This window comes from Pongo abelii, chromosome 21 (assembly GCF_028885655.2).
Source record: "Pongo abelii isolate AG06213 chromosome 21, NHGRI_mPonAbe1-v2.0_pri, whole genome shotgun sequence".
NCBI classification, from domain to species: Eukaryota; Metazoa; Chordata; class Mammalia; order Primates; family Hominidae; genus Pongo; species Pongo abelii.
In genome coordinates, this window is record NC_072006.2 from 55,158,444 (window position 1) to 55,177,213 (window position 18,770).

The 18,770-nt window shown below is 52.2% G+C and overlaps 2 protein-coding genes across 5 annotated transcripts in view; one reads left to right on the forward strand and one right to left on the reverse strand.

Moving 5' to 3' along the window:
• The window catches only part of BCAS4 (breast carcinoma amplified sequence 4), an 83,113-nt gene that overhangs the window by 38,561 nt on the left and 25,782 nt on the right, over positions 1-18,770 (forward strand). For 2 of the 4 annotated variants that reach the window (XM_054542326.2, XM_024239150.3), the window contains exon 4: positions 8,690-8,824. The exons of 1 other annotated variant lie outside the window; for it this stretch is intronic. In XM_054542326.2, the coding sequence (XP_054398301.1) occupies positions 8,690-8,824 (135 nt within the window). Of the gene's footprint in view, positions 1-8,689; positions 8,825-10,492; positions 17,923-18,770 lie in introns of those variants that run through there. One more of the 4 variants, XM_054542325.2, reaches the window with a different exon arrangement.
• Positions 6,454-7,753, reverse strand: LOC129052300 (thymosin beta-4-like; the record flags this gene model as incomplete). Its single annotated transcript, XM_054542390.1, has 1 exon — positions 6,454-7,753. A coding segment is annotated over one exon (216 nt), but the record flags the coding sequence as incomplete, so codon positions are not given.

Consider the following 18,770-nt stretch of genomic DNA (forward strand, 5'->3'; position numbering starts at 1 on the left):
CCCTGGAGAACGAGTGGAAGGAACTGTGTTAGGTGGGTGGGGGAACTGTGGGAACTGTGTTAGGTGGGTGCAGCTCAGGCAGGGGCTCCAGGTGGGATCTTGGCTCTGAGCAAGGAGGAGATTGGGATGTTGGAAGGATCCTGGGAGGCCAGGTATTGGAGGCAAAGGGGACTCGGACCCCAGTGGGGCCGAAGAAACTGGCAGCAGCAGCCAGGTTGTCCAACCCTTGCCATCCGAGGTCAGGACTTTGCCCTTTATCCTGAGGAGGAGGAAGCCGCCGAAGAGTCAGGACAGCCTAGTGGTTAGGGGCGCATACCCCAGAGCAGGGTTTCTCAGCCCCAGTGCTGCTGACCTGGAAAATTCTCTGTTGTGGTGCTTGTTCTGGGCATTGTAAGTTGCTTAGCAGCCTCTCTGGCCTCCACTCACAAGATACTATTAGCATTCCTCCAACCCCACTCCCCAGCATGACAACCAAACATGTTGCCAAATGTCCCCTGGTGGGCAAGATCGCCGCTGTTTCGAAGCGCTGATCTAGAGCTGCATAGCCTGGGTTCAAGTCCTAGTGCTGCTGCCTCCTAGTGTGTGGCCCCCAGAAAATTCCGAGCCTCATTTCCCTATAAAATGGAAGTTAACCGTGGTGAGGTTCTTGTACCCAAATCCTTGTCGTATTCAACAAACATTTGCTGCACTGTGGGCTGCCCTGAGATGGGTGCTGGGCATACGGCCGAGGGGAGATGTCGGCTTCCCTGCAGGTGGTCCTGGAGGAGCATTAGACAGGGAAGCAGGCCAGGTGGGGTGGGTCGGCCGCAAGAGCACACACCAAGGGGTCCTGGCCAGAGCTGGAACAGAGGGGGCTTCCCAAGTGTGTGACCTGGATCCTAAGGCCTGAGATCTGGTGCAGGAAACCCGGGGAGGAAGCAGCTTGTGCAAAGAAAGGTCCAGAGGTGGGAAAAGGCAGCTTCTCAGGCACCTGGGGCCTGGGAGGAGCTCAAGGTCAGGCATGAGATGGAGTAAGGGGTGTAGCCCATAGGGTAGGGCCGAGGCCTGGAGTTTGGACCCTGTTCTTAGAATGACAGGACCCGTCAGAGGGATTGCAGCTACTGTAACCCCCGTTTCCCACCAAGAAAGTCGACATTGATTATTCTTTTTTTCATTCATTCATTCATTCATTCACTCATTCATTCTTTGTAGAGACCGGGGCTCACTAAGTTGCTTCCCAGGCTGGTCTCGAACTTTTTTTTTTTTTTTTTTTTTGAGATGGAGTCTCACTCTGTTGCCCAGGCTGGAGTGCTGTGGTGGGATCCTGGCTCACTGCAACCTCTTCCTCCCGGGTTCGAACGATTCTTCTGCCTCAGCCTCCTGAGTAGCTAGGATTACAGGAATGCCCACCACACCTGGCTAATTTTTGTATTTTTAATAGAGATGGGGTTTCACCATGTTGGCCAGGCTGGTCTCGAACTCCTGACCTCAAGTGATCTACCCGCCTTGGCCTCCCAAAGTGCTGAGATTACAGGCATGAGCCACCACGCCCAGCAGATTGTTCTTAAAGTATACCATTTGGAGGTGTGGGGTATATTTACTAGGTGATACAACAATAAGCACTATCTCATTCCTGAACATTTTCCCAAAAGATACCGCATGTCTATTAGCAACCATTCCCCAGTGCCTGGCTCTGGCAACCACTCATCTACTTTCTGTCTCTGGATTTGCCTATGCTGGACATTTCATGCTAATGGAATCATACCCTATATGGCCTTCTGTGTTTGGCTTCTTTCACTTGCCATAATGGTTTCAAGGTTCATCTATGTTGTAGCATGTGCCAGGACCTCATTCCTTCTGTGGTTGAGTCATCTTTTGGTATATGGCTGGACCATACTTCATTTGTCCATGCATTAGCTGGTGCACAGTTGGGTGCTTTCCACTTTACGGCTGTCGTGAACAATGCTGCTATGAACGTTTGCATACAAGTTTTTGTGTAACATATGTTTTCATTTATTTTGGGTAGATACCTAGAAGTGGAATTATTGGCAGATCTTTTTAGGAGAGCTATGGAAACTCGTTTTAGGAAATTTCTAACAATTTTCCAAAGTGACTACACCATTTTGAACTCAACTCGTTTTAGGACATTTCCAACAGTTTTCCAAAGTGACTACACCATTTTGAACTCCCACCCGCAACGACTATAATTTTTTTTTTTTTTTTGAGACGGAGTCTCGCTCGGTCTCCAGGCTGGAGTGCAGTGGTGCAGTCTTGGCTCACTGCAACCTCTGCCTCCCGGGTTCAAGTGATTCTCCTGCCTCAGCCTCCCAAGTAGCTGGGACTACAGGCGCCTGCCACCACGCCCAGCTAATTTTTTGTATTTTTATTAGTGACGGGGTTTCACCATGTTGGCCAGGATGGTCTCAATCTCTTGACGTTGTGATCCACCCGCCTCGGCCTCCTAAAGTGCTGGGATTACAGGCGTGAGCCACCATGCCTGGCCTATTGTAAGTTTTAGATAGAGATTGCAAACTCAGATGCCAACAGGAGCCAGGACTGCTGAGGGACCAGGTGTTAGAAGACCAACCCCAAGCTCTCCCCATTCCTTTCTGGGAACAGCTAGAGCTAAGAAGCAACTGTCACCACCATGGGGCGTGAATCTCCCGGCTGTCACAGACCTTACTCTGCCCTAGAGTCTCACCAACATTGAGGCTGAGTGGCACTCACCTCCTGTCAACACCCCTGCACGTCTGCTTTCCTTAGAGTAGAGAGAGATTTCTCTGTAACTGATGCTCCATTAAAAGGGGGGAGTCCTAAGTGAGGTTCCAAGAGGGCCATGGATTTTAAGATCAAGTGGGAGATGATGTATTTCTTTTCTTTTTTTGGAGACAGAGTCTCGCTCTGTCGCCCAGGCTGGAGTGCAATGGTGCGATCTCAGCTCACTGCAACCTCTGCCTCCCACGTTCAAGTGATTCTCCTGCCTCAGCCTCCTGAGTAGCTGGGATTACAGGCGCTTGCCACCACACATGGCTAACTTTTGTAGTTTTAGTAGAGACGGGGTTTCACCATGTTAGTCAGGCTGGTCCTGAACTCCTGATCTCGTGATCTGCCCGCTTCAGCCTCCCAGAGTGGTGGGATTACAGGTGTGAGCCACTGCACCTGGCTGGTGATGTATTTCCTATTAGCTCAAGTGTGTGACATCAAACAATAAAACTGAGGGACCTGCTGAGAACCTGACATTGTATGGGGCAGGTGGACTCCAGAGCCAGAGAGCTGGGGCTCTGATCTGCCCCTTTGGTAATTCACCAACCCCCTTGGAGTCAGTGTCAAGGAAGACCCCCATCTCCAGGAAGAGAATGTGCCATCCACCCCTCAGAGTCATTGTGAGGATTAAATGAGACCAGCACCTGCCATCTTGCAGATGCTCAGCAAGGACAAACTATTATGGTGGTTGTAGTTGTCCACAAGGCTGAGAGAGGGATAATTTGTCCAGGATGGATAATGGCTGCTCTGCCCTGCCAGCCGGGGGTCCTGGGGTGACTAGGGTGTCAGTAGCTTCCACAGAGTGCAAGTCCACCCTGCCCTCAGAATCAGTGTGACCTGCCAGATGAGAGCTTGGAAACCACGAGACGACCTCTCAGGCCAGAACTTGACCCTTTATCAGTTGTATTAATAAAAACTAACTTTTCTTTTGAGACAAGTTCTCACTCTGTCATCCAGGCTGGAGTGCAGTGGTGCAATCACACTTCCTGGCCCCAACCGATCCTCCCACCTCAGCCTCCCGAATAGCTGGGACTACAGGTGTGTGCCACCACGCCCAGCTAATTTTTTATATTTTCTGTAGAGATGGAGTTTTGCCATGTTGCTCAGGCTCATCAAGCAGTCTGCCCACTTTGGCCTCTCAAAGTGCCAAGATTACAGGCATGAGCCACCATGCCCAGCCAACAAAAACTAATATTTTTGAGTGCCTACTACAAGCCAGGGACTATGAGTGCTTTACACATAAGAACTCACTTCAACTCCACAACAACCCCAGGAGCAAGGTCCTGCTACTAGTCTCATTTTACAGAAAAAGCCGCTGAGGCACAGAGATGAGAAGTGACTCTCCTGAGTTCACACAGGTGGAAAGTGGTAGAACTGGGTTGCAAAGTTTATGTTTTCCCCCTCCTGGATGTCAACACACCTTTCTGGACAGGACCCATGCTCTGAAGCTGGGAATTCTTTGGTGGAAGTGTTCAAATTCTCCAGGCATAGCAGCTCGGCCTGTAATCCCAGCACTTTGGGAGGCCAAAGTAGGAGGATCACTTGAGCCCAGGAGTTCAAGATCAGCCTGGGCAACATGGCAAGACCCCTGTGCCCAGGGGGGAATGAAGTGTTCAAATTCCTCAGTACTTGCCAATATATTTTTAAACAATAAGGCTTTCCTTCCCTCCCTCTCAGCTGATTATAAAAGTAGTATATCTTTATTGAAGAGGAAAATATGCAGAAATCAATCATGCTCCCTGCACCCAGCCCTCAGGGTGGCTAAGATTAGCGGTGGGCCCTCTTGCTCACCTGTAGCCACCACATCCTGGCTGTGTGGGTGGATGTGTGCGTCTCCTCTCCCTGGAGTCGGGGCTGCCCTGGCCCAGGTTTCAGCCTTTCTGGCTGCGGCTTGGCTGGGCTGGCCTCACTGGCAGGCATTTTGGAGATAGTTCAAACATCGCGAGTGCACATTCCTCAGCTTCGCCTCACACTCTCCACCAGATTGGTATTAACGCAGGGAGCGTAAAATTGGAATCGGCTGGAGGAAGGGGAGTCGGCACTTTAGTCTGAGTTTTACAACCATATGTGCTGGCTGAGCCAGGCCTCTGAGGCTAGAGCCCTTGGCATATGCTTCCTGGCCCATTTCCCACCCACCCACCTCTACACACACACATACACATGCACACATCTGCACACACACACGCACACACACGACGTGGCTGATTCAGCCTTTCAGCCCTGCTGCAGCCAGAACCCCAGGGCGGCAGCAGCACGAGAGAAGCCTCCATCTTGGGTTCACCCAATGTCGTTTTGCTAAGGATACACTCACTCACTCATTCGCTCATTCATTCATTCATGCACGTGTGCATTTATGCATCCACCATCCATATGGGCCCTGTCTCCTGGACCAGGCTCTGGTCTTGATCTGTGAGCAGTGCTGACTCAGCAGCTTCTGTTTTAGAACCCACATTCTAAAGGGTGTGGACCGTGAATAGATAAGAATTTCAGAGGGCAATGAGGGCTGTGAAGACCACGAATCTGAGTGGCTCCAGAGTGCCTGCCGGGGCTGTATGAGATCAGGTGCTCAGGGACAGTTAGATGGAAGCCTGAAAGACAGACTGGGCGTGGTGGCTCACGCCTGTAATCCCAGCACTTTTGGAGGCTGAGTCAGGTGGAACACCTGGGGTTAGGAGTTCGAGACCAGCCTGGCCAACATGGTGAAATGCCGTCTTTATTAAAAATACAAAGTTAGACTGGGTGCAGTGCCTCACGCCTGTAATCCCAGCACTTTGGGAGGCCAAGGCGGGTGGGTCACCTGAGATTGGGAGTTCCAGGCCAGCCTGACCAACATGAAGAAACCCCGTCTCTACTAAAAATACAAAATTAGCTGGACATGGTGGTGCTTGCCTGTAATCCTAGCTACTCAGGAGGCTAAGGCAGGAGAATTGCTTGAACCTGGGAGGCAGAGGTTGCAGCGAGCCAAGATCACGCTATTGCACTCCAGCCTGGGTGACAGAGTGAGACTCCGTCTTAAAAAAAAACACATACACACACACCCACAAGCAGGGCCACACCCCATGGAGAAAGGAGAGCAGGGCGCTATAGGCAGGGAGTGCAGGTGCAGAGGCCCTGTGGGGTGAGGCTGGGCACTTTAAAGGAACCAAAGGGAAGCGCGTGGAGGGAGGAGGGAAGGTAGGGCTAGATGGCGGGAGGCCTGGCAGGTCTTGGGAGGACTGCATTTCGTGGTATTATTGAAGGAGAGGCTTTCCCAGAAGCAGCCAGCACTGAGGTGTCCTCATTCCTGTTCCTGGTATGAGAAAAATCTTTTCTATTTTACTAATGGAACAAAACAGGCCACAGAGGTGCTGCCTGGTCTGAGGTGGCACCGTAGTCCCCACCTCTGCTGCCTTTAGCCATGTACACACATGCATACGCACACTAACACATGCTCATACATGTACTGAGCACACAGACAGTATGAAAAGACACACACCAGAGGTCACAAATGGGTGAGTTACATTTTACTGGGCCTGAACAGTATTTTTTTTTAAAATGTAGATTTATTGCTAACATTGAATAAAACTGGAGATTTTTCATAAAATCTGAATGTCCTTTTAAAAATGATAGTGTCTGAGATTTGATGGGCTCTTAATATGTGCTAAGCACTCTACTTGTTGAATAAGGTTAGTGTTTTTGTTTTTGTTTTTTGAAATGGAGCTTGCCCTGTCCCCCAGGCAGTAATGCAGTGTTGTGATCTCAGCTCACTGCAACCTCTGCCTCCCGGGTTCAAGTAATTCTCATGCCATAGCCTCCCGAGTAGCTGGGAATACAGGCATGCACCACCACACTCGGCTAATTTTTTTTGTATTTTTAATAGAGTTGGGGTTTCACCATGCCGGCCAGGCTGGTCTCAAACTCCTGGCCTCAAGCGATCATCCTGCCTTGGCCTCCCAAAGTGCTGGGATTATAGGCATGAGAGCTACTCCACCTGGCCAAGGTTGATATTGTTTTTAATCCTCATTTTTCAGATAAAAAAATGGAGGCTAATAGAAGTTAAGTAACTTGCTGAAAGGCACATAACTATTGAGAGGTAGAATTTGGATTCTAATCTAGAGAGTCTGATCATAGCTCACTGCAGCCTTGAACTCCTGGGCTCAAGTGATCCTCCTGCCCCAGCGTCCTGAGTAGCTGGAACTACAGGCACATGCCACCATGCCTGGCTAATTTTTCAATTTTTTGTAGAGATGGGGTTTTACCATATTGCCCAGGCTGGTCTTAAATTCCTGGCCTCGAGTGACCCTCCCTGGCTTCAGCCTCCCAAAGTATTGAGATTACAGGCGTGAGGTACCATGCCCAGCCAGAATTCTTTTTTTATTTATTTTAATTTTATTTATTTTTAAGTTTTTAAACTTTTTATTTGCGTATTAAAAAAACTGTGCATTCCAATAATTAAAATCATTTGAACAACAACAACAAAAAATGGCACTCTGATTAAACTGCATTACAGCCTGCAGGACACCTTGGGCTGGCCTGGTTTTACTCTAGATTTCACTGTCGTCCCATCCCACTTCTTCCACCCCACTTTTTCCATCACCAACATGCAAGTTCTTTCCTTCTCTGCCAGCCAGATAGACAGATGGGAGAGGCAAGCGTGGCCTTCGTTGTCGGTAGTTCTTTGATGTGAAAGGGGCAGCACAGTCATTTAAACTTGATCCAACCTCTTTTCATCTTACAAAGTTAAACAGCTAAAAGAAGTAAAATAAGAAGGCAATGCTTGTGGAACGTACAGTGCATATTGGCGGCGCACACCTCATTATGATTCTCCTGCTTGCTTCTCCGGTTCAATCGTTTCTTTGGAAGGCAGTGGATTTTTCTCTTGCCTCTCTGTCTTCTTCAGTTTCGACTTATCGAATTTCTTGATCTCAGCCATATCGTATTTGTCAGACATGGTTGCGGAGGAAAAGCGGAGCGAGGCACGCGAGAACGAGCGAAGTCTGGTCTGTGCAGTGGCCACCACTGAGTTGTCCAATTTTATTTATTTTTTTGAGACGGAGTTTCACTCTTGTTGCGCAGGCTGGAGTGCAATGGCGCGATCTCAGCTCACTGCAACCTCCGCCTCCTGGGTTCAAGTGATTTTCCTGTCTCAGCCTCCCGAGTAGCTGGGATTACAGGCATGTGCCACCATGTCTGGCTACTTTTTGTATTTTTAGCAGAGATGGGGTTTCACCATGTTGGCCAGGCTGGTCTTGAACTCCTGACCTCAGGTGATCTACCCGCCTCAGCCTCCCAAAGTGCTGGGATTATAGGTGTGAGCCACCATGCCCTTTTTTCTTCTTGAAACTGGCAATTCTGCACTTGAGGCCTGGAGCTGAGTGGTCCCTGTGGGCCTGGACTCAGCTTTCTGGTTGACCCTGCTTCCCATTAGGCCCCCTTTACCTGCTTGTTTCCTGCCAGGCCCTTGGTGGCTTCTGAGTTCGAATATACAGCACATCTGCTATTAAAATGAGCGATTGTGTGTCCTTAACGTAGAGGAAAAATACAAATAAATAAATACGCATTTGGGCTATTTCTGTAAAATCAACTTTTAACAAAAAAGGCTTTGAAATCTGATGAATGTGCCCTGAGACCCCCTGTCCCCACCCCCACCACTTCCTGGCTTTGTGACTTTGAGCAGGTGACCCAGCCTCTCTGAGCCTTGATTTCCCTCCTCTGTAAAATGGAGGCTAAGAACAGGGTCCCTATGGGGAGAAAGCAAGAGGCCACCAGCGGGAGCTGTGACCGTTGTCAGGGTTTCTGCAGGTGCCCCTCCAGCTAAGCAAGCCCTGCTGCCTTGCGGGGAGCCTCGTTGGAGGGAGGCTGGTCGCAGTGATGAAAGGCCTGGAGTCCCCACCAGCCCAGGGAGTGTGGCCAGGAATGGGCTCCAGCCTGCACAGATGCGGCATCATGGCTTCTCCGTGTCCCTCAGGCCTTCGTCAAGATGGTTGGACACCACGTCGCCTTCCTGGAAGCAGACGTGCTTCAGGCTGAGCGGGACCATGGGGCCTTCCCGCAGGCCCTGCGGAGGTGGCTGGGATCTGCAGGGCTCCTCTCCTTCAGGAACGTGAGTATCCTGCCCCGAGAAGTGAGGGGAGGTCCTCTCCCCCTTCCCTCTGCAGACCCCAGCGTGGGGAGGAGCGCACAGGAAGCAGAGTTTAGGGGGGCACATTTCACTTCTGCAGACAGGAAACGGGTACAGGCGGCCAGGCACCTCAGCCTTTCTCTGTCCCCCGTGAGCCTCGGCTGTGACAGTTCGTGTGCTCATCTACTATTTATTGGGCGCCTACTGTTTGCTGAGTGCCATCTGAGGTTACTGTGATGAGCAGAAACAGCTCCCGCTCTCCTTCCCATCGCTGCAAACTTAGGGACAGTGCCCAGGATGACATCCAGAATTCTGGCCATGTTGCCCTTCCTGAGGCAGGAGTCAGCCTCGAGCTGGCCCGAGGAGCTGGGGAAGGGGGACGGGCATCCCTCCTGCGTATGGCTCTTTGTGGCCTGCAAAGGCTGTTCTCTTCCTCATCTCTCCTCTGTCTTCCTGGGATCCTCTCCATGGCCCCGTAAGGAAGGAAGGATCATGTGTCCTTTTTGTTTTGTTTTGAAATGGGGTCTCACTCTGTCACCCAGGCTGGAGTGCAGTGGTGTGATCTCGGCTTACTGCAACCTTCGCCTCCCAGGTTCAAGTGATTCTCCTACCTCAGCCTCCCAAGTAGCTGGGATTACAGGTGTGTGTCACCATGCGCAGCTAATTTTTCTATTTTTAGTAGAGATGGGGTTTCACCATGTTGGCCAGGCTGGTCTCGAAGTCCTGACCTCAAGTGATCCACCTGCCTTGGCCTCCCAAAGTGCTGGGATTACAGGCATGAGCCACCGTGCCTGGCTAATCACCCTCATTTTATAGGTGAGAAGACGGAGGCTCAGGGAAGGAGATAAGGGGACTTGTCTGAGGCCACGGGCCTGGAGCGCCAGTTTCTGGTGACTTGCCCTTCACAGGAAAGGTGCCACCTAGCAGGGCCTCTTGTGGCTCCTTGGGCTCTGCCTGCAGGTACCCCCTCTACTGCCCTGTCTCCACTGTTCTGCCTGTCCACACGTTATCTCCACTTTATCATAGCAGCCCATTTAGTGAGTGCTTTTTGTTTTTGAGATAGGATCTCACTCTGTTGTCCAGGCTGGAATGCAGGCGTGATCCTAACTCATCGCAGCCTGGAACTCCTGGGCTCAAGTGATCCTTCCACCTTAGCCTCCCAAGTGGTTGGGACTGCAGGCACGCACCACCACACCTGGCTAATTTTTCTTTTTGTAGAGACAGAGGCTCGCTTTGCTGCCCAGGCTGGTCTCCATCTCTTGGACTTCAGCGATCCTCCTGCCTTGACTTCCCAAAGTGCTGAGATTACAAGCATGAGCTACCATGCCTGGCCTTATTGAGTGCTTACAAGGTTCCAGGCTCTGCGTTAGGCATTTTATATGCAGTGATTCTTTTATCTTTCCCAGCCATCTTGTGTGCTGGGTACTAACAGTATCTCCATTTAACAGGGGTGGAAATGAAAATTCAGAAAGTGTCAGGGGTTCTGCCTGTGGGCAGAATTTGGCCCATGTCAACTCATTCTATTTGGCCAGGCAATGTATTTAAATGGTGCGACTTGAAATGCCTGATAGGGCATGTGCTTTCCAGTCGTAGGCTCCTGGCCTCATTGTACCTGCTTGAGGCACATGCTTTTCACCTGTCTGCTTCCAGGTGAGTGGTTTGCCCAAGCTTGTAACAGCTGGACAGTGGCCTCGCAGATCTCATGGTCTAGGAACTACTCTTGATCCTTCAGAGACCAAGTTAAAGACACCTCCTGTGAGAAGCCCTCTGGGATTGCCTCTCTTCAGACAACCTCCATCTCTTTGCTTTCCAAAGACAATGAAGTCATGAGCTGCATCCTTTGTCCTCTCCCTCAACTTATGGTGACCATTCCCGAGTGACATTTCCCACCGATGGCTTTAAAAGCACATTTGGGGCCAGGCACGGTGGCTTATGCCTGTAATACCAGCACTTTGGGAGGCCAAGGCATGTGGATCACTTGAGCCCAGGAGTTCGAGACCAGCCTGGGCAACATGGGAAAACCCCATTTCTACAAAAAATAGAAAAGTTAGCTGGGCATGGTGGCGCATCCCTGTGGTCTCAGTTACTCAGGAGGCTGAGGTGGGTGGATCACTTGAGCCTAGCCTGGGAGGTGGAGGTTTCGGTGAGCCGAGATCGCATGACTGCACTCATCCTAGGTAACAGAGTGAGACCCTGTCTCACAAAAAAAAGCACATTAGGGGCCAGATGTGGTAGCTCATGGCTATAATCCCACCACTTTGGGGGGCCACGGTGGAAGGACTGCTTGGGTTCAAGACCAGCCTGGGCAACAAAGCAAGACCTTGTCTCTACAAAAAAGTATCCAAGTGTGATGGCATGCACCTGTGGCCCTAGCTACTCAGGAGGCTGAGGTAGGAGGATCACTTGAGCCTAGGAGTTTGAGGCTGCAATGAACCATGATCATGCCACTACACTCTAGCCTGGACAACAGAACAAGACCCTATCTCTGAAAATTTAAAAAAAAAAAAAAATTTAAGACACATCAGGGGCAGAAAGGACACAGGACCTTGGCTGCCCATGTCCTGTTAGAACCCAAGTATCCTAACAGTGGGTCCTGCCTGTCATTTAATACACTTCTTACACTCTGCACAGTCATCCCGATGAGGTTGGTGCTAGTGTTCCCATTTACAGAGGCAGAGACTGAGGCTTGGAGATGGAGAATCACCTATGCAGAGTCACTACTGGGTTTGGAATCCAGACCTGTGGGATGTGAAACTGAGGTCCCCCCAGCACTCCGGCTGCAGGGATGTGGCATCCCCCCAGGGTGTGGCTGGGGCATGCTGGGACCTGCACCCTCTCCTCTCCACCACACTGGGCCTTGCTAAGCCTTGGAGAGCCCCCTAGACCTACCTGCAGTGACTTGTTCCAGGAAGCGCGTCCTGGCCAGGGGTGGGTGAGTCATTCAGCAACCCCGGTGTGTTGTTCTTGGCCCCACGAGGGCTTTGTCTGGGGGAGGCGGTGCAGCCGAGTGTATACGCATGTGTGTGCAGACCTGAAGGCACCAGGGCTGTGGCTGCTCCAGGGTATGAGCTGGAGGGGCCCTTCCAGAATGATGATCATCACCACTGGTGTTGGGGCCGACTCTGTAGTCGCCTCACACCCCACCCTGTGAAGAGGGTGTGGTCATTGTTCCTGTTTTACAGATGGGGAAACCGAGTCACTGAGGGGTTAAGTTGCTTGCCCACCCGGAAAATGGTGGAGCTGGGATTTGAACTTGTGATGTCTGGGCCCAGAGCTGGTGCCCTGCACCCCATTGGTTGATTCTGTACCCTCCCTGACCGCCAGACCTGCTCTCTGGGAGGTGGGAGTCCTCGCAGGGTGCCCAGGCGTTCTCAGTGTCTTCCTTCTTGATTCTTTCACAGCTGGGATTTTGTGCCATCTGTAGTCAGTTCCCCTCAGCGCCTCCTCCCCCAGGGTGGACACCTCCTTTCTGTGACCCTGAAGGGCCATCACCCTCAGAGGCTGACGTTCCAGTCTCCACCAAGGGCTTGGATCTCCACCAAGCCCTTCTCCCGGGGCCTGTTCCAATGCCCGGTGTAGGTCTGAGGGGCCCAGGCAGCTGGGGGGCTCGAGAGCTTGGGTTTCTCTCTTGGTATCTCCCCCAGGACCCCACTGCTCCCCTGAGGCGGGTGTTTGAGGCCTCCCCTGACCCCAGGCTGGCCCGAACAGTGACCATCCAGACGCAGCAGCCAGTCAGGGTGACCTGGCCATGTGGCGCCCCTGGGCTGTCTGTTCCTCACCCACCCGCGCTGCCTCCAAAGGGTCCATGGAGTGGAGAGGGCTGAGGTGGGACAGGGATATTGGGTGGCCCCACGGGAATGCTGGCATGGGGTTCTGCCCCTGTGGGAGGAGCCACACCACTCGCCAGAGGCCCAGCCCCCAGAGAGGGCGGGCTGCCTGCTGCCCAGGTGACTTGGTGCTGGTGTGGACATTGCCTGTGGCCTGGGCTGGCCCGAGGGGTCCGGTGCAGGAAATGACCTGGGGATACTGGTAATCCACCTCAGCCCCCTCTCCGACTGGATCCTGGCCTCTCAGCCCTGCCTTTGAGCCGCCTGAGAAAGAGGCATTTGCTCCACAGACGGAGGCAGCCTATGCCCCAGGCCCTTGGCGCCCAGCCACAAAAATGTACGCATGACCATGCTACGACACATGTATTTCATAGCACAAAAGTCCACATTTTCATGCTGCACTATATAAATGAAAAGTTTTCAGTTATGCTTTTATATTGATCGTTACAACATTGTGAGGTTTTAATAAGAATTGCACCTCTCTTTTATTGTAGCTAAGCCCCTTCCGTGACATGTCTTAGCTGTGTGACCATGGGCAAGTCTCTTAGCCTCTGTAAGCCTCAGAGACAGCCAGGCACAGTGGCTTCCACCCATAATCCCAGCACTTTGGGAGGCCGGGCTGGGAGGATCACTTGAGCTGGGAACTACCTAGGGAGACCACGTTTCTAATTTACTAGATATTATTAATATAATACCTTTTTGAGATCTTAAAGTTATTTTGAATTGTTCTGAGATGGCTTCTCAGTGACCTCAGAATAAAATCCAAACTCCTTGTCATGGCCTGCAAGAGGCTGCATGATCTGGTCACGTTCAGTCTCTCTCTCTTTTTTTTTTTTTGAGACAGTCTCACTCTGTCGCACAGGCTGGAGTGCAGTGGTGCAATCTCGGCTCACTGCAACCTCCGCCTCTCGGGTTCAAGCGATTCTCCTGCCTCAGCCTCCTGAGTAGCTGGGATTACATGCACCCACCACCACGCCAGGCTAATTTTTGTATTTTTAGTAGAGACAGGGTTTTGCCATGTTGGCCAGGCTGGTCTCGAACTCCTGACTTCAGGTGATCTGCCCACCTCGGCGTCCCAAAGTGCTGGGATTACAGGCGTGACCCACCACACCCAGCTTAAAATAGTATCTTTAAAGTTCAAAAAAAATTAAGCTTCAGAGAGTCTGACTGAGTCAGTGAGCTGGCACGGGCAGGTTCATGAGAGGCTTTGCTTGCTAGAAAACTGTTTGGATTTGATGGAAAATGATGAGGGCCCACGCTAAAGCAGAGGAGGAAAGCTCCGGAACTCTCAGGAGGGATTCCGAGCATGGAGTGGAAGAGCGTCGGCCACCTGAAAAGCCAGCCAGTAGAGTGATCTCAGCTCACTGCAACCTCTGCTTCCTGGGGTCAAGCGATTCTCCTGCCTCATCCTCCTGAGTAGCTGGGATTACAGGCGCGCACCACCATGCCTGGCTAATTTTTGTATTTTTAGTAGAGACGGAGTTTCGACACATTGGCCAAGTTGGTCTCGAACTCCTGACCTCAAGTGATCCACCCACCTCGGCCTCCCAAAGTGTTGGGATTATAGGCGTGAGCCACCACGCCCAGCTGAAAAGCCAGCGTTGCTTGTGAGTAATGGAGTGGTCCAGGACAGACTCAACACTTAGTGCTCAGCAGTGAGCGGGAATCACGGGGCAGCTGACAGAGCCAGCCCTGCTGTGCCAGGCACTGTTTTCAGCTTGTCAGTCCTCATAACATCCCACGAGGGAGGTGCTATTTCTATCTCCATCTTACAGGTGAGGAAACTGAGGCACAGAGAGGGTAAGTAACTTACCCAGGATCACACAGTTGGACATGAGGATATGAATCCGCGTTCTTCTTTCCATCACATATTGCCTTGGTAGAGAGCTGTGATCTCTTCAGGGAGCTTGTGTCTGGTGCAAGAATACAGACAATGACCAAATTCAAAGAAAATTCAGTTACAGGTGGCACACGGTGACTCACGTCTATAATCCCAGCACTTTGGGAGGCCTAGGTGGGTGGGTCACTTGAGCCCAGGAGTTCCAGACCAGCCTGGGCAATATGCGAAACCCCATCTCTACCAAAAAAAAAAAAAAAAATACAAAACTTTGCCAGGGGTGGTGGTGCATGCCTGTATTCCCAGCTACTCAGGAGGTGGAAGGATCACTTGAGCACAGGAGGTCAAGGCTGCAGTGAGCTGTAATCGTACCACTGCACTCCATCCTGGGAAACAGCAAGACTCTCTCAACAACAACAACAACAGCAACAACAAACAGAAAATTCAGTTAGATGGCTGTTTCTAAAGGGGACCCTTTAGCCAGGCATGGTAGTGTGTGCCTGTGGTCCCAGCTACTTGGGAGGCTGGGGTGGGAAGATTGCTTGAGCCCAGGAGTTCAAGGCTGCAGTGAGTTGAGATTGCACCACTGCACTCCAGCCTGGGTGACAGAGGGAGACCCTGTCTCTGCAAAATAAAATGTACAAAAAATTAAAAGGGATCCCAGGTCTGAGGGGTCAGGAGGGGCCTCTAAGGAGGGGCCATGGAAGCTGAGAGCTAGATGATGAGTAAGTGTCGGTGTGGAGTCAGAAGAAAGAGCGTTCCCGGCCAAGGGAACTGCGATTGCAAAATCTCTGCAATGCACCTGAGCTTGGTGCTTGAGAAATTGCTAGTCCAGCGTGGGCTGCCTGCATGAGCCAGGGCAGAGTGGAGAGAGAGAAGGTCTGGGAGGTAGCAGGGACCAGATTGTGCAGGGTCTCAAGGCCACACAGAGGAATTTAACACTATTCTAAGGGCGATTCTTGTAGCAGGGGAGTGACTTGGCCAAATTTGTTTCACTTGGCGAGAAACCAGGGCTCGTTCTCTGCTCTGAGCTCAGGCTGGCATTCAGGGTCTGTGACGTCTTAGGACTTGAACACCAGAGCTGAGCAGGGCACGTGGGTGCTCTCCACGCTGCAGGTTCGGTTGTTTGGAATGTTTCCTCCCCCGGAAATATCTCATGCTGTGCCCTGAGCTCTCTGGAATCCTCCCCTTGCCAGGTCTCAGGGCCCTTGTCCAATCAGAGGAAAGAAAAGAGGCTCCAGAAAGGGGCCCAGGTCTCCAGACGAATGTCCCTGAGACCCCACTGGAGGGGGCGGCCATCAGCCCAGCGCCTGCCTGCGGAGGGCCCCTCACATCTGGAGATGGTTTCAGGCCTGTGCGGAAGTGAAAGAGTGAAATGGGGCTGGAGCCCTGCGGGCTGCGGACCTCGGAAGTGCACAGAGGCCACAGCAGGTGTCCCCTTGGCCCAGGCCAGCTTCCTGCTGACCGTGCCAGGCCGGCCCTCCTCCTGGCTCACGTACCCAGACGCACAGAGCAGCCTCACTAATTTGTTGTAAACCACTGTTTGTTTTCTGCCGCCAAAACATCTTGTTCACGAGGTGTCATTTTGATTAATTTTTCTGATGGAGAAGAATGTGGTGCTTCCCAGGGAAGCTCTTTGGCTGACAGCAAAGCTGACTGGGCCAACTCCTGACTCCTGCACAGAGCAGTGCTGCCCTGGGGGAGGGAAGCTTGGCTGGGACTTGGGGCTGCCTGGCCCACCTGTTCACCCCTGCCCCCACCAGGGCAGCAGAGGCGTGGGGAGACCGTGCTTGCTGAGACCTTCCCAGAAAGAAAGATGGACAGAGGGGCTGGAGGGGAGCCAGGGTGGCTTTGGAGCAAAGCAGAGCCAGGACAGGCAGGGTGTGAGATGTCACCTCGTCCCACAGTTGCAGCGCTCCCAGGGTGACCTGGTAACAGCAATGAGTGAGTGAGTCTTCTGGGCATGAGACAGGAGGGAGGGGTGGGGACTATGGCGAATTGCAGACCCCATGCCTCATGTACAGGAGTGGAGCTTGCCTGGCGCCAGCCTCGCATAAATGGCGGCCAGCGGTCACCAGGTTTTCCTATATGGGGGAGAAAGCTGGACATTTGGAGGGTTTTTTGTTTTTTGTTTTTTTTATGAATCTTCCCATGTCAAAAAGTCAGTATTTTTCTAACTGTTGAATACTGTGTGGAAAAACGTGTTGTGGCTGGAGCAGTGGCTCACACCTGTAATTCCAGCACTTTGGAAGGCCAAGGCAGGAGGATCACTTGAGCCCAGGAGCTCGAGACCAGCCTGGGCAACATAGTGAGACCCTGTCTCAAGTCTAAAAAATTAAAAGTAATAAAACTGTGTTGTACTGTGGGCTGCACCCAGCATAGCCCCAGCTCTGGACTTTAGGCTGATGACCTGTACCTCTTTGTCCCCTCCACTGTGGAGGACTTGAGACCAGGGAGGAGTAGAGCGGCATCTTCTCCACTTTTATGCACCAGCCCTGGTTGGAACTCTTCAACTCTAAACAGCAACATGACTAACAGCCGATAGTCGTATGGAACCCCTATGTATACGAAGGGCTTTCTGTGCCTCATCTCAATTTCCTGTAACAATGCCAGAGGCAGATGCTATTATTCCGGTTTACAAAGAAAGAACCTGAGGCTCAGAGAGGTCTGTTCACTTGCTCAGAGTCACACAGTATAACTGGCAGAGCTGGAATTTGATCCAGCTTTGACCTTGGTCAGCTGGTCAGGTGTGTCTCTACCTCCTTCTGTGGGCTTCCCAAGGGCAGGGACTAAAACTTCAACTGCCAAGGCTGTAAACTTGAGATCTTTGGGCTAGTTCTGCCTCAGCCACACTTGCTCTTCGGCCAGCGTGCTATATGGATATATTTAACTTGAGTTAGTTGCCAAAAAGCAAATTTCATGTGAGATTTTGAGGATGAGAGGGGAGGAAGTTCCTTCTGACAACAAGTAGTTTTTATTTGGGGGGGTGCTGTTTGTTGAGGCCTATCTGGAAGCACCCCGACTTTGCCCTTGTGGCTTCTCATGAAGAAGCAGAGGTTCAAGTGGGCCCCTGAGCAGCGTCCCTGCCCAGCCAGCATCTGGCCTACCGTGCTCACTCTTGGTGCCTGCTGGTGTGTTTGAGTTTCCTCCCCTGGTAGAGCACATAGTAGGTGTTCAATAAATAGTCATCAGCAGATGTTCTGGAGGCTTCTTGCCTGCCTCCCAGATTTCTTAGGGGGCGTGTCCAGGCACTGGAAGGCTGGAGAGGATTTTTAAGGCTGTAAGGGAGGTAATGAGGCCGTGGGCGGAGCTGCCCTGCCCGGGCTGCCTGTAGGAGTCGTCAGTGCCAGGCTCAGCGTGCTCCCCTCCCCCAGCGACCCCCCCAGCTCCCGCCCCTCTCCTCCTCTCCCCTTCCTGCTCAGCCCTGCAAGTGGCGGTGGGGGGGGGGGGTGGGTGCTGGGTCTCTCCCCTGCAGAATCCCGTTGCAGGGGGTGACTCGGGGAGGAGGCCGACGGGCTCGGCTTTATCTGGTGGTGGAGGCTGGGTAAGACACAAACGAGAAGGGAGAGGAAATTGTGAGGCGCCTTCTCCCGGCCCTGAACCAGCCGCTGCTTCTCCTGCTGCCCCCATCAGCCCTTGCGGTAAAAATGCAGCAGGAGCAGATGGCAAATATGAGGACCACAACTGTGGAGGGCTGAGGGGTGCCGGGTCCCAGCCCCCACCTACCAGCCCCCTCCCCACGGCTCCCAGCAACCTCCCGGGTTTGTTTCCTTCAAGATCTTTGGTGGAGTGCTACAGGGGGACGGAGGGTTCCTGGCAGGCTGGTTTGGGAATCAAATTGTGTTTTTCGGGCATTTCATTCTTGTTGAGATTTTGAGGATGAGAGGGGAGGAAGTTCCTTCTGACAAGAAGTTTTCATTTGTTGCGGGGGGTGCTGTTTGTTGGGCCCTATGTGGAAGCACCCCAACTTTGCCCTGGTTGATGGGACCCTCAACATGCCCTTCTCCCAACGCAGCACCACCTTCAGGGGCATCCCCTGTGGCAGCAGTGCCCTGGGCCCAGCTACCATCCTGGGGTTGTTGGACATCGTTGGCGGCCTTTGCACATGCCAGTCCCCCTCCCTGGAGAACCCTTCCCGCTCCCCACCTGCCAATGTTCATTATTGTTCAAAGCCCCAGTCACATGGTCCCACCCCTGGGAAGCCGCCTGGGTTCCCCCAGCCAGTCTTCCTCTGGGATCCCCTAACCCAAACCCTCGTTCATTC